Source organism: Vespula pensylvanica, chromosome 12, assembly GCF_014466175.1.
Source record: "Vespula pensylvanica isolate Volc-1 chromosome 12, ASM1446617v1, whole genome shotgun sequence".
NCBI classification, from domain to species: domain Eukaryota; kingdom Metazoa; phylum Arthropoda; class Insecta; order Hymenoptera; family Vespidae; genus Vespula; species Vespula pensylvanica.
In genome coordinates, this window is record NC_057696.1 from 1,399,241 (window position 1) to 1,413,396 (window position 14,156).

Here is a 14,156-nt window from a genome sequence, read left to right on the forward strand (position 1 = left end):
ATCACAATTTTATCTAATTATTATCATACAAAATTTCATAAGATTTATTATTCTTTTAATGATAATTAGATTTATGTTGATATTAAATAAAAAAACGTAAGTTTTACGTTAAATACGTATTTATAATTATTATATTCCTAAACATTTTTACTTTATAAGAATAATAATGATTATTAAAAAAATAAATATTTCTATAAATGATACAAGTTTAATTTTATACTCTAGTTTGAATAAAAGGTGAAATGGTATAGACATAATACAAAAATACACATGTACTGCATATACATTGTTGAAATAATATACATTATTTGCAACATTCTTTTTATTTAAAAATGCTCAAGCTTTTTAACAATTCATTTCTATCTAATAGATATTACTAAAAAGAAGCTTACATGCTAAACTAACCATTTATTGAAAGAATTTTATACATTACTCTGAATAGATATCATAATAATAACATTGTCAGCTTTATATATATATATATATTACAATCGAGTTTTATACATAATTGTGACAGCAGAGCATGAAGATTTGTGGAAAGTTCTTTCTATTATTATATTTAAAATGATACTACATAATAAATTACTTAAAATTCAGGAGCTTTGCTGGTATGATCCTTATAACTCACTGAAGAGAAGAACTGAAAATAAATGAACAACAATATAAATACAATTGTTATTTATAATTCGATAGTATAATAGAAATGGAATATAATCAATAAACATCGTTATTCGAATGTTTACATACTTTATATTGTTTATCACGATATTCTTCCCATGGTTCGGGATTGTTCTTCAAAGACCACGTAACATCGGGATTACGAAAAGCTAAACGTAATGTGTAAAATGTAGCACCTCCCATACCTAATGCGAGGGCAACGAATAGTGGTATCAGCTGTAATGAAATATTACGTCATTAGTGTTATTATTCATATTAAAAAATCTTTAAATGTTAATACTTGCAGGATAATTTTTTTTTAAAGAAGAAAAGGTAAGACCACCGAGTATAGGGCCTTTTTTCGCATTACTATCCCCCATGGTTTCAGGAGAGAAGTTTCTTCGACTGAAATACCTTAGCTGCAGGAACGATTAAAGATGCCGTATATTAAGAAAATATATAATAGATGTACATGTTTGTATCTAGATTTTCGTTAAAGTCTTACATCATTGAAGGATTGGTTGCGTTCTACTTTATCGACATATTGATTAATAGAATATTCAGAAAGTTAAATTACAATTTCTATCTGTAGAGGGCACTTTCTTCACTATAAATATATTTTTATATTAAACACGTATACATTTGTGATTTAATACTGTTTACATATTAATTAAGAAAGAAATAAGCCGTAATATTTATTTATTTTTATTTCTTTAGATAAATTTCGTATTCTTTTGCATAAATAATTATTGGCGGATTTTTATAAATATCACTGACGATATTTAATATTTTTTTGTTGGCTACATTGCTTTAGATTAGAAATTTTCGTGAAGAAAATCTAGACAATGCCAAATATCTATTATTGCGAATATCCCACGGCGGTATTCCGCCCGTAAAAGTTAATTTTTATAATTTCGGGTCTGTATAAATATAAATGTTGATCTCAACCATGCACGAGCATGAAAATATAATTAAATCGAGTTGAGTAATAAACGAACAATTTGAAATGTTCTACTTATTGAATTTCTTGATTAAAATTCATTCGTTTTACTTTTGTGTCGTCAATGTCAAGACAACAGATTGAAGTGGAGATGAATTATCATTAAGAATACGATATTAAAAATTGCGGACAGTATATATGTATGGTTTGGTTATCGAACAAGGAAATGGGCTTTTCAACGAGCCTGCAAGGGCAGGCATCGCACGAAGCTTTACTTGGACGACAGGATGCTGAAATCAAGCTTTTGGAAACAATGCGGCGGTGCTTGACAACGAAAGTAAAATCTGACCGTGAATATGCTGCAACTATTTCTTCCTTAACTCTACAGGGTAAAAAAATAGAGCGAAGCGAAGATCTTGTAGGCAGTTTGATTGCTCAGGTATATATTATTATATATTTATTATTTTTATCAATCATTGTATTCATTAGGAAATTTATGTCAAGTACTCTTTTTTTTTTTATAATTATATATGTTACACCTTAGAGTTGGAAAGATATTATGGATTCGATAGATCAAACAGCTAAATTAATTAAACAGCAAGCAGATTCTATTGAAAGTATTGTTATAGAACATATTAGCGTTTTATATTCTGAAAGAAGAAGAGCTAGAAAAGTTTACCAAGAGGAACAAGCTTGGTTGAATAATCAATTTCAACAGGTAAGTTATATCTAATATTATGGAATATTATTTTATATTAAATTATATATATATATATATATATATATATATATATTTACTTGGTCTAAAAAAGTATACTTTTTTAGTTGACAGATGATGTAGTTAGAAAAAAAATGGAATATCAAAAAAATTTGGAGGTCTATAAATTGATGAGATCTAGATTTGAAGAGCATTATATAAAATGTTAGTATTTCATATTATAATTTTTTCTATAATTGTGCTTAAAATAATAGTATTTTCTTTTTCCTTTGTTTGATTGATGAAATGAAATTGATTTCAGCTGGCCGTGGAGGTAGAAAGTTAGATGAAGTAAGAGAAAAGTACCAAAAAGCTTGTAGAAAGCTACATTTAACACACAATGAATATGTATTACTTTTGGGTGCTGTAACAGAATGTGAACACGATTTAAGAACTTGTTATTTGCCTAGTCTACTTCGTCGACAACAAGCTATACACCAAGAATTTATTACATCATGGTAAGACAAGTTTTTTTATATGAAATTTAGATTTTTATATAATAATAATTAATACATTAAATATAGAAAATATAATTTTATTTGCAAGCAGCTTGGGATGATCAGTGTAAAATATAATGAATACAATGGTAATTGATAGGAGTACATATTGTTCTTCAGAGTTATTTCTACTTTATATTTGCAGGAAAGGTATACTTCATGATATAGTAAAATATTCAGATTTTACTACAGATAAATTCTTAGAAATACATGCAAGAATGCAAAAAGCAGTTGATACAGTAAAACCAATTGAAGAATATAGAGATTTCATAGGAAAACATAAGTAGGTTATAAACTTTTTTTTCGAATTTATTATATGCAAATTATATTGTGCTAATAAATACTATAATATCATTATAGAACTAGGGCAGTATCCCCAATAAGATTCACGTTTGATGAGAACCTTGTGGATGATACTTCAGGAAAATTACTACCCAACAAATTAACTGTGGATAATTTAACCATTGATTGGTTAAGAAGTAGACTTACAGAATTGGAAACGTCTCTTAAAGCAACGCAACAGAATCGCCAAAATCCACAATTTTCTCCTGAAAATAATAGTGATTCTAAGTAAGATCATAAGTTTGTACAAACAAATTATTTAAATTAATTAATTAATGAAATTGTCATCGTTTTTATATTATTGTTATTTTAAAGAATTCTTCTATTTGACTTGTTTCATTAGGATTTCTGCCTTAGACTATTCAAATGAAAGGGAAGAATTGAGACTACGTTGTCAAGAAAAGAAATTACAAAGACAGGTCGATGTTATTAGAGCTGCTCTTAATGAATTGGGATGTGAGGAATTGCCTTCAGGATGTGATCTCTCTATGGAAGGCTCATACACCGATCCTCCAACAATAAATAAGGTAGGTTTTTTATATTTTATATACATTTGTGTATAATCTCTAAAGAATAAAGTATTATATTTCTATTTTACTTTAAAAATATTTACTCAACACTACAATACAAAACTGGTCTATTAATTCATGAGTTTAAAAAATTTATTCTATAATAAAATATTCAGTGTAAAATATTTAATATCAAATATTTATAGCAACATACATGCACACATATGTATAATTAAGTGTATATATATGTACATATATATATATATATATATTTCAAAATGAACCCAAGTGTAATAAAAAAATGAAATTCACATATACACGAATTTTAGATATATATTCTTAGTTCCATAAAATAAGTTTAGTTAGCTCTACTACACTTGCAGAAAAGCACAGTTGCAGATAATGGTTTGTTTACACTAAGAAGAAATCAACGCTTTCTGACGATAATAAAGTCACCTTTCAAGTCTTTACCATCAATAAGTGATTCGAAAAATGGATTAATTAGGGCCAGTAGTGAAGGTGTTACAACAAAAGCAGACAGTGTTCCCCCAGTTGTATGTGTTGTATATTTTATTTGTGTGGTGTGTGCATGCAAGCACATTCTGTACATTTATATGCTTTAATATATGTGTTAAGTTGAAGTTAATTAGTTATATGATTATCTATACAGCACATCTGTTAATACTAACTGTTTTTTTAGTCCTTTTATACATTTAAACAAATTTTTATATTTTTCAAGATATAACCAAATGCTATTTTAGCACTAATAAGTCTAATTAAAATATGAAAAATTAAACTTTGTTATATTAAGCATGTTGGTATTATATGTATTTATTTGAAGCATAGAATTTTTACTAATAGTCCAGAATTTGAACACACATAGAACATCTTGCAGTTATATATGAAAAAAGAGGAAAATAACTCATTTTAGTCAATTTTTTTTTTTTACTTATTCATATAACAAAGAATTATTGGAAACATATGTTTGATCCAGGTACCATTGCGTTATGTCTCACATTTGACCAATAATCAGAAAGGAAATGGAAATGGAGATTTAATGGAAGAAGAATGGTTTCATGGTGTTCTACCAAGAGAAGAAGTTGTAAGATTACTTGTTAATGAAGGAGATTTCTTAGTGCGTGAAACAACAAGAAATGATGAATGTCAAATAGTTTTATCTGTTTGTTGGGATGGTCACAAACATTTCATTGTACAAACTACCCAGGAAGTTAGTACTTTAAATATAAGTTTATCAGTTTATATTAAATGTGCAAAAGATTTCATCGCATTATAAATATAAAATTTATTTATTTATTTAATAAGAATGAATTAAATTGTAGGGACATTATAGATTCGAGGGTCCAACATTCCCATCAATACAAGAATTAATTAGGCATCAATGGATGTCTGGTCTCCCTGTGACTAGTCGTTCTGGCGCTATTCTTAAAACACCAATATTACGCGAACGATGGGAGCTCAATAATGACGATGTAATTCTCCTTGAAAAAATAGGTCGAGTAAGTAATTAAATTTTCATGTAATTTGATACACATCAATCTTAAAAGTAATTCCACAAAGAAATTACAAAAAATTATTATAGGGTAATTTTGGAGATGTTTACAAGGCACAGCTTAAAACGTGCAAGACTGATGTAGCTGTAAAAACTTGTAAAGTAACATTACCTGATGAACAGAAAAGGAAGTTTTTGCAGGAAGGTAGAATTTTGAAACAGTATGATCATCCAAATATAGTAAAACTTATTGGTATTTGTGTTCAAAAACAACCAATTATGATAGTAATGGAATTGGTTCCAGGTAAATATTTATTTCTAAAAACTAATCGTTTACATATGACGTTCAATATTATTACTTGTTTTTATACCTTCAGGTGGTTCATTGTTAACATATTTACGAAAAAATGCTAGTTCAATTACTCAACGAGAACAACTACGAATGTGTAAGGATGCAGCAGCAGGTATGCGTTATTTAGAGTCGAAGTATTGCATACATAGGGACTTAGCAGCTCGAAACTGTCTCGTAGGTAAATAAACAGATATTGTGAAAAACTTTATAACATATTGACTTTAAAGGATGAATATTTCAATAAATAATACATTTTAATAACATAATATTTTAGGTTACGAGTCAATAGTAAAAATTTCAGATTTTGGAATGTCAAGAGAAGAAGAAGAATATATTGTATCAGATGGAATGAAACAAATTCCTATTAAATGGACTGCACCAGAGGCTCTTAATTTTGGTATGTGTGTTTATATGTGTAAAGTAATTTGTGGATGATTTATACATTTATTAAATTACAATTGTTCTTGAAATTATTATTATTAGGTAAATATACTTCCCTTTGTGATGTTTGGAGTTATGGTGTTCTTATGTGGGAGATATTTTCTAAAGGTGGTAATCCATATAGTGGTATGTCAAATTCTCAGGCACGTGAAAAAATAGACGCAGGTAATTAATTAAATAACTTACTAGTAGTTTAATTATATTTGTTGAATTTAGATAAATAGTTCAAATATATATTCGTCATATAGGATATCGCATGCCAGCACCAGAAAATACTCCGGATGAAATATATCGATTAATGTTACGTTGCTGGGAATATGAACCAGAAAAACGACCACATTTTGATCAGATATATACCGTTGTTGAAACATTATCACAAGCTTATTTATAAATAATAATCAATAACATACATACACATATTTCTTGGACATTTATAGGAGAATAGTTAAAGCAGAAAAATGCTTGTAATATCTACAAACAATTGTAAATTTCTATCTATTTTTTTAATATCAACACGTCAGGAGTAATCTATTTATCAGGAGTATCAGGAGTAAAATATTTGAGAAATTAATATTTAATCTATAATATTTTTTATTTGTATATTTTTATAATTAAAATAAGTAAATATTTTATATTTTATTTTATGAAAGATATAACATTTTCAATCAATATTTAATTGATAATTTTGAAAAATATAAATTATGTATTTCATATTCAAGGTGCTGCAGATAATTAGGTATTATTTTAACTTACAATTAATCTCTGATTTTTAAATATTTGCAATCAATGATAATGATCATGTCATTCATCTTTTAGCTATGTTATCACATTTTTATTTTATTTATACTCAGCATGAGATATCAAAAATTTCATTACTACATTTTATAAATTATTACTAGTTTCCGTCCATGCTACATTTTTATAAAATCTGAATGTATTGTCCTTTTATTAATCTATTAAGCTTAAATTTCAATCAATTCTTTTTCAGTATACATCCATATTTATAAAAATAACTTGAAAACAAAATGTGTTAAGGATGATCCTTATTTTTACTTATGAAATATATTCTTAGTTATATATAAGAAAGCAATACATATTATATAATTATATATATATATATATTTTATTAGTTTTATATATATATATAAACAATATTAACCAAATTTATCCTTATAATGTTGGATAAACTTGATTCATAATACTTGTAAAAGATTTTTTTTTATTATTTATATAAAATAATTAAAGAAATATCTCGTATTTCTATTGTAAAATCACATTTAAAAAGAAATACTTGTATATATAAAAATTATTATTCTAGCTTTGTTTATAAAAAGTTAAAGTGTAAAACAATACTTGCTGGACGAAGTATTTCAATAGCAGTATTAAAATATATATAATCAATTACAAAAAAAAACTTTTATTTAATCTAGACACCATTTAATATGTGCACAATCAGTTTTTACTTTCTATAAAAATTTATTGAAAAGAATTTTAAGTTGTTATAAGTGAGCTTGATAATGTTTTAATTTTAAGTGTGCAATATTTATTACATATATTTTACAGATAGTTCCCATCTTTAAAAAAATTTCTTAAGATGAGGGATTATCTGTATAGATTTTATTATTATATGTATATAAAGTGTGCAGAAGTAAATAAGTAAAATTAATAATCTTTAAACTTTGTATGATGTATAAGTATTTACTTTGTGTAAAGCAGATTATAATATTATAGTATTATAATGTGGTAGACAAAAATTGATACCATTCTTGAAATTGTAATATTATAACTATTGCATATATGCTTTTATCTTTTAGTTTCCAATGAATATATAAATCTATGGAAAAATTATAATCTCAAGAAACGTTAGTGTTCACATTATATGTATATATTATTATGATAATTTTTATTTCCATTGCATATTGTTTATGCGAATAATTATATAGATTTATTAAAAAGATTTACTGTTAATCTTATATTCCAAGTATATAGAAATGTTCTATTTTTTTTTTATAAATCTCTTATAATTAAAACTATAGATATAATTTGTATTACATCATCATGATTATCTTACATGTAGAATTCTCACAATTCTATTTTATTTTTTTTTATTCATTTTTCTTTCTATTATAAAAATTATAATTATAGTAAATTAAATAGATTCATGTATGCCATGTTTTATTCAATACAAAATATATAATTGTTACAAATACAGTTTTATTAGTTCATCACTAACAGCAGAAGGAGTTAAAATTCCTAAGTCAGTAAATAAAAGACTAATAAAATGAGGTGGTGTGTAGTCAACTAGTGGATGTTCCTTACGAAGATCCTTTTTTAAAGTGCTTGCTGTATACTGCAACATAGAAGTACTTGCATATAATTGACTATTAATATTATCAAATGGAACGAAATATATTCAAAAAAGAAAAATATCAATTAGTCATATTTTAAACATTACAAGTTAAGTAATAAGAAAGTCAATATATATTTTATAACATACTTTGAATTCGTCGGGAAGATCCACTTGATTCAATGGATATATTCTTGAGAATTTAAAACTTTCAGTCAGTACATAAAAAGGCTTTTTTACTTCTTTAGCACACATTGCCATAGTATAGGTGCCCACCTTAAATAATAATATAATAGAAAGCTCAAATTATATTTTATGCAGTTGATCAAGATCAAACATAAATTATAATGTTACTATATACTTTGTTTATAACTCCACCACTTTCTGCAACACCTTCAGCTCCAACCATTACCATGTCAACCTGTTCCATAACATATCCCATTGCAGAATCTAATATTAATGTACAAGAAACTCCCATTTGTGTTAAATTTTGGCACATCTCAACTCTATTAAAAAAAATATATTGTTATATTATAAAAATATTATAAATATATATATTTTTTTCTTTTTTTAGTTCTCTACTTATATATAGATTATTATATAGATTGTTTAATAATATATATTTTTTACATTAATTATGAATATAAGTAGAAAAAAATTAATTCATTACCCACTATCATCTGGAGAAGATGTAGTTACATATACTTCAAATATTTTATTACTAGCTGCTGCTTCTTTCATTGCTTGTAATACAACTCTAGATTTAGAATGAGTGAGTATTTTCTGCAAATAAAAAAACTCTATTTAAAATAACAGAAGTGTAAATAAATTCAAATAAAATTGATCAATTTTATGATATTCGTACAGAACCATCAGTGATGAAATGTGCTGCTACTTTTGCAACTTTTCCTCTAGCAGCAACTAGCTTTTCATAAAATACTTTCCCTCTGTGAAGCATAATTCCTTTGCATTCTGCAAATGACTATAAAAATGTTATAATTAAAATAGTATTAAATTATAAAAATAAAAAAAATAAAAATCACATATTTAAATACAGTATTTTGCTGTATTCATTTACATGTTAGAGAGTATCTTACAGATGTAATTATTATATCAATATTCTTACTGGTGTATCCAATGTTGCTAAAGTGATAAATCGAAGGAACAATTCACTTCCAGAAGCAATAGCAGTTACAGGATTATCTGTAGATCTCATTGCATCTACTGCATTTTGTAAACAATATCGTAGTTCTTGGACTGTCTCTGCTGTCAGAAATTTATAAATAAACTCATAGATATTATTTTATTGACTAAGAATTATAAATTAATCTATTTATTTAAAGGAAAATACTTGATGTAATTAATATATAAATAAATGTATATATATATATACTATCATTAAAAATTATAAATATATATGGAAAATGACTTACACTTAGAATGTTCTAAAACTTTTAGCAAAGTTCGAATAGCAGCCATACCAGCTGATACATCCTTTTCATCTTTAATAATACCATTAAAATATTCAGAGATTTCTAAAACAATAAGTAAATATATATTGCTTTTATTAAATAAATTGTGAAATAACATACATCAATTTCATGCATATTGCACATAAGTTTTTACATTTTTCACTGCAATATTTTATAAATTTAGTTACCCGTTTGCTCCATATTTTGTTTTATTTATAATTTATTAGCAATTGTTTAGAAATTTGGTATCGCAAATATTTAAAAGTCTATTATAATTTTAATATTAATTCGCTACCAAAGATAATGGATATAAGAAAAACATCTTTCCACATTTGAGTTGATTTCAGCGCTCTCTGGTGTTACTTTCAAGAAGCTTAAAACTGTTTTCTGCATCTGCCGCTAGGTGTTACAGTTTCATTAAAGTTCTCCGCTTGCATACACGTGCTGATAATTCTGTCGACGTATGTAATTAATATTGGTATTTCTGCGTTATATATTAATTAATATATATTAAGAAAGAAGTTCGAAGAACAAAATGGTTGTAATAGGCAAGAAAAAGGTAAGAATTAATTTTTAAATTTATAACATTGACATTAGATGTATTTTAGGTTATGTACTTACGTTGTGTATTTCACGTTATGTATTTTACATTATTAATATAATATTATGTATTTTACAAAATAATAATATACATAGTTTTAAATTGTTTAAATTATATGTATTTTGGGCATTTATAGTATCAATCGGGAGAAGGTGCACAATTCATGACCAGGAAATCTGCGTTAAAGAAATTACAACTTTCTTTAAATGAATTTCGAAAATTATGTATACTAAAAGGAATTTATCCAAGGGAGCCTCGTAATCGTAAAAGAGCACAAAAAGGTCAAGTTGGAATAAAAACATTATATCATAAAAAAGATATTCAATTCTTAATGCATGAACCTATTATATGGAAATTAAGGGATTATAAAGTGAGTTAATAATATCTATCATTATAATTTTTTATTTTGATATATTATCCATATATATATATACATATAATATATATATATATATATAATTTCTTTTTAGATATTTAATAGAAAAGTAGGAAGGGCAAGAGCAATGAGAGATTTTGCAGAAATGAAAAGATATTTAAGTAAACATCCTACTTTGAAATTAGATCATATTGTTAAAGAACGTTATCCAACATTCATTGATGCCTTAAGAGATCTAGATGATTGTTTAACTTTATGTTTCTTGTTTAGTACTTTTCCATCCTTAGCTCACATACCACGTGATCAATCATCTTTATGCAGGAGGCTAACTATTGAATTTTTACATTATGTAGTAGCAGCAAAAGCTTTAAGAAAAGTTTTTATATCTATAAAAGGTTATTATTATCAAGCTGAAATTAAAGGTCAGACAATTACTTGGATTGTTCCACATCATTTTTCTTTTGAGCCACAAGAGAAAAGAGAAGTTGATTTCAAGGTTATGTCTATATTTGTGGAATTCTATATCGTAATGCTTGGCTTTGTAAATTATAGGCTTTATCATACTCTTAATTTGTTTTATCCTCCACAATTTAATAATACTGGTAAGATGATTTTATAAGTTTAATTCTCTGTTGAATTTTATAAAAAAGAGGTAAATGAATGATATTTTTATAAGTAATACATTTTTAGTACCATGTGAAAAGAATCTTGTAGATGAAGAAGCATTTGTATCAGAAAGAATAAGTGCATTGAATGTACCTCTTCTAGCATTAGATCCTAATATACAAAATGTAGATGATGAAGAAATGGAAATAGATCAATTCTCTAAGGTAAAATAATATAATCATTAAATAATAATTTATATTTTCAAATACACATTACTAATTTGTCTAGGATGCTGATGCACAGCAACTGGAAGCTGCTAAATTAGAGGCAGAAAAAATAAAAAAATTGAAAACATTATTTAAAGGTTTGAAGTTTTTCTTAAACAGAGAAGTTCCAAGAGAACCATTAGTTTTTATTTTACGTTGCTTTGGAGGAGAAGTTTCTTGGGATAAACTGTTGTTTGTTGGTGCAACTTTTGATGAAAATGACGAAACAATCACACATCAAATTGTAGACAGACCTAGTATGGATAAACAATTCTTATCTAGGTTATTATTTAATTTTTATGATATATATATATATATATATATATATATATATATATATATATATATTGTAGTTTCTTTCTGTCTAATTAGTAATATGAATATTTCTTTTATTTTACTTACATAATTGTTGGCAATGTAGATATTATGTACAGCCACAATGGGTATTCGACTCAGTAAATGCAAGAGAATTATTGCCTGTAGAAAAATATTTAATGGGTGCTATTCTTCCACCACACTTGTCTCCATTCTCTGAGAGCCGATTAGATCAAACATACATTCCACCGGAGGAACGTGCGTTGATGGATCCTGAATATAAACTCAGAAATGGTATATAATGTATTGTTAAATTAATATAGTCTTATATAATATCTTCACATCTTTAGCAACTAATAATATAATTGATATTATAATCTAATAATATGCAGTAGAAGATGAAGAATCGTCTTCTGAAGATGAAGAAGATGAAGATAAACTGGAAAATGAAACAGGAGATATGGAAGAAGATAATGAAGAAGAAGAAGAAGAAGAAGAAGATGATGATGATGATATTGAGATATCAGATGGAGAGAAAGAAAAAGAACGTGAACGATTGCAAAAGGTTATTAAACAATTATTTATTTTATATATTTAAATGTAAATAATTCTTATTTTACTCTATCCTATCGTTTTTAATATTTTTTTTTTTTTTAATATTAGAAAAAGGCAATGAAAGTGAAAGCAGGTGAAGTAACGAAGGAAGACCCCTACGAAAAGGAACGTCAAGATAAACAAGAATATCGACTGAGAGAAAAAATGATCAAGAAGAAACATCGAAATTTGTATAAGAGTATGATGCAAGGTCGTAAGGAGAGAGCGAAAGAAATCTGGTTACTGCGGAAAAAGAGGCGACTTCATGACAATGCTGAGAAAGAAAAACACAAGGAAACTCGTAAATTACGAAGAAGTAATCTTACTGAATAAAGAAAAAAAAAAGAAGAAACAAAAGATCGTTTCTATGACTTTCCTAATTCTTATACTAATACATTCCAATGCTAGATCACTTATACAATCACTTTCTCGATCAGCATATATACAGTTATATATTACAGAAAGAAAGAGAAAGATGTCTTCGATCCAGTCCTCCCACTAAAAGCGCACCCACGCATCCAACAATTCTGATCTTTGCTGTTTCCATCGAAGGACTTTGAAGGCCAGACTTCCTACACTCTTTAACCCACGCCTTCTCCTCACACGTACATTCATTAATACACATATATGATATATTTGTAGTGTGTCTTATAGCGACGATGATATCATCGAACATAAAGATTTCTACACTAGTACATTGATCTTGAAAAGCAGATTTCTTTTTTATATTATTATTATTATTACTTTTTTGTTTTGTTTTGTGAATAATTCAGTATTCTTTTAGCCCGACTTCTTTTTCTTCTTAAATATCGTGTATTTTACATAACATGTATTTTATATTAATTGATTCGATAATATTCCAACGATCAATTTCATTGTAATCAAATAGAAAGACGACTGTAACGAGTATGAAGAAATTGATTGTAGAGAGTTGATTTTACGGCGCTAATTCAACTCTATAATTTGGTAGATGTATGTGTATGTATCCATGCGAGATCCTGTGTATCCATGCATGTGTAGAACTATACTTGTGGCACGATGTGTGCATATTGGATGCTTACGTCATCCTTGCTATTCCTGTTCCAGCTCATCTTCGCCGAGTATCCTTAAATATCTTTGTCCCTCCGAATGCTCACAACCGGCTGGTAACACCCTAATTTTCTTGTCGAGTTCTGCTGCTGAATAGCAGACCTTGAAGATCTTATACTAACATTATATGCATTTATGTTTATGTTGGCTTTAGTTTTCTCTAACTTTTACATTACATTGTTGTTTTATTTTTTTCAACGATTTTATTGTCATTATTATACAATCTTTATATTTTATAGTTTTACGTTTTTCGAAATTTTTATTTGAAGTATTTCTTTTGCAAAGAATTATCGATTTTTATTTTTAAATGTGGTGATGTATGTACGTGGGCAGTATGCGGGTATTGGACTACCCACGTAGATGGTCGTTATGTGTTTCAGATTGTAAAATCTTCTTACTTATGAATTATAAACGAATTTCTCTTTTGCACGAATTGAATAACTGAGTATGCTCGCGTAATGAGATTTCAATTAAATTCGGTTGAA

At 26.7% G+C, this 14,156-nt stretch overlaps 4 protein-coding genes across 9 annotated transcripts; 2 read left to right on the forward strand and 2 right to left on the reverse strand.

Moving 5' to 3' along the window:
• Window positions 1–388: 388 nt before the first annotated feature.
• Window positions 389–1,116, reverse strand: LOC122633229 (cytochrome c oxidase subunit NDUFA4). The gene is made up of 3 exons (XM_043820884.1): window positions 963–1,116; window positions 748–894; window positions 389–640 (listed from the first exon to the last, which is right to left on the reverse strand). Exons 1-3 carry the CDS (start codon window positions 1,035–1,037, stop codon window positions 587–589), a joined length of 276 nt encoding a protein of 91 aa, XP_043676819.1. The 5' UTR covers window positions 1,038–1,116; the 3' UTR covers window positions 389–586.
• A 387-nt stretch (window positions 1,117–1,503) lies between these two features.
• LOC122633300 (tyrosine-protein kinase Fer) lies at window positions 1,504–6,416 on the forward strand. Of its 4 annotated transcripts, XM_043821050.1 has the most exons (15): window positions 1,504–2,036; window positions 2,142–2,315; window positions 2,423–2,519; window positions 2,617–2,812; window positions 2,997–3,134; window positions 3,212–3,421; window positions 3,537–3,720; window positions 4,086–4,256; window positions 4,697–4,930; window positions 5,043–5,219; window positions 5,303–5,516; window positions 5,590–5,742; window positions 5,839–5,961; window positions 6,048–6,170; window positions 6,254–6,416. In XM_043821050.1, the coding sequence occupies exons 1-15, from the start codon at window positions 1,800–1,802 to the stop codon at window positions 6,394–6,396; spliced, it is 2,574 nt and encodes an 857-aa protein (XP_043676985.1). In that variant the 5' UTR covers window positions 1,504–1,799; the 3' UTR covers window positions 6,397–6,416. The 4 variants fall into 4 exon arrangements, with proteins under 4 accessions (XP_043676985.1, XP_043676986.1, XP_043676987.1 ...); XM_043821051.1 differs by lacking the exon at window positions 4,086–4,256 and having other exon boundaries at window positions 1,505–2,036; XM_043821052.1 differs by lacking the exons at window positions 1,504–2,036; window positions 2,142–2,315; window positions 2,423–2,519 and adding an exon at window positions 2,904–2,940 and having other exon boundaries at window positions 2,708–2,812.
• Window positions 6,417–8,163: 1,747 nt separating this feature from the next.
• Window positions 8,164–10,165, reverse strand: LOC122633302 (translation initiation factor eIF-2B subunit alpha). Of its 2 annotated transcripts, none has more exons than XM_043821057.1 (8): window positions 10,013–10,165; window positions 9,786–9,887; window positions 9,479–9,618; window positions 9,218–9,334; window positions 9,023–9,135; window positions 8,714–8,858; window positions 8,503–8,628; window positions 8,164–8,355 (listed from the first exon to the last, which is right to left on the reverse strand). In XM_043821057.1, exons 1-8 carry the CDS (start codon window positions 10,023–10,025, stop codon window positions 8,206–8,208), a joined length of 906 nt encoding a protein of 301 aa, XP_043676992.1. In that variant the 5' UTR covers window positions 10,026–10,165; the 3' UTR covers window positions 8,164–8,205. The 2 variants fall into 2 exon arrangements, with proteins under 2 accessions (XP_043676992.1, XP_043676993.1); XM_043821058.1 differs by having other exon boundaries at window positions 9,479–9,615; window positions 10,013–10,069.
• A 63-nt stretch (window positions 10,166–10,228) lies between these two features.
• LOC122633301 (pescadillo homolog) lies at window positions 10,229–12,939 on the forward strand. Of its 2 annotated transcripts, none has more exons than XM_043821054.1 (8): window positions 10,229–10,383; window positions 10,562–10,795; window positions 10,896–11,403; window positions 11,492–11,631; window positions 11,696–11,955; window positions 12,095–12,282; window positions 12,381–12,553; window positions 12,652–12,939. In XM_043821054.1, the coding sequence occupies exons 1-8, from the start codon at window positions 10,360–10,362 to the stop codon at window positions 12,913–12,915; spliced, it is 1,791 nt and encodes a 596-aa protein (XP_043676989.1). In that variant the 5' UTR covers window positions 10,229–10,359; the 3' UTR covers window positions 12,916–12,939. The 2 variants fall into 2 exon arrangements, with proteins under 2 accessions (XP_043676989.1, XP_043676991.1); XM_043821056.1 differs by having other exon boundaries at window positions 12,384–12,553.
• The last annotated feature ends 1,217 nt before the right edge of the window (window positions 12,940–14,156 follow it).

What these genes read in the sequence shown, in the direction of transcription:
- LOC122633229 (XM_043820884.1), bottom strand. Translation starts at nt 1,037, where the DNA reads ATGGGGGATAGTAATGCGAAAAAAGGCCCTATACTCGGTGGTCTTACC. An exon ending in CTTTAAAAAAAAATTATCCT is followed by an intron (nt 895 to 962) that starts GCAAGTATTAAC and finishes ATTTCATTACAG; the next exon opens with CTGATACCACTATTCGTTGC. An exon ending in ATCGTGATAAACAATATAAA is followed by an intron (nt 641 to 747) that starts GTATGTAAACAT and finishes ATTTATTTTCAG; the next exon opens with TTCTTCTCTTCAGTGAGTTA.
- LOC122633300 (XM_043821050.1), top strand. Translation starts at nt 1,800, where the DNA reads ATGGTTTGGTTATCGAACAAGGAAATGGGCTTTTCAACGAGCCTGCAA. An exon ending in CAGACAGTGTTCCCCCAGTT is followed by an intron (nt 4,257 to 4,696) that starts GTATGTGTTGTA and finishes TGTTTGATCCAG; the next exon opens with GTACCATTGCGTTATGTCTC. An exon ending in ACCAGAGGCTCTTAATTTTG is followed by an intron (nt 5,962 to 6,047) that starts GTATGTGTGTTT and finishes TATTATTATTAG; the next exon opens with GTAAATATACTTCCCTTTGT.
- LOC122633302 (XM_043821057.1), bottom strand. An exon ending in AGTTTTAGAACATTCTAAGT is followed by an intron (nt 9,619 to 9,785) that starts GTAAGTCATTTT and finishes AATTTCTGACAG; the next exon opens with CAGAGACAGTCCAAGAACTA. An exon ending in ATTTCATCACTGATGGTTCT is followed by an intron (nt 9,136 to 9,217) that starts GTACGAATATCA and finishes TTTTATTTGCAG; the next exon opens with AAAATACTCACTCATTCTAA.
- LOC122633301 (XM_043821054.1), top strand. Translation starts at nt 10,360, where the DNA reads ATGGTTGTAATAGGCAAGAAAAAG. An exon ending in TTGTAATAGGCAAGAAAAAG is followed by an intron (nt 10,384 to 10,561) that starts GTAAGAATTAAT and finishes GGGCATTTATAG; the next exon opens with TATCAATCGGGAGAAGGTGC. An exon ending in TGAATATAAACTCAGAAATG is followed by an intron (nt 12,283 to 12,380) that starts GTATATAATGTA and finishes AATAATATGCAG; the next exon opens with TAGAAGATGAAGAATCGTCT.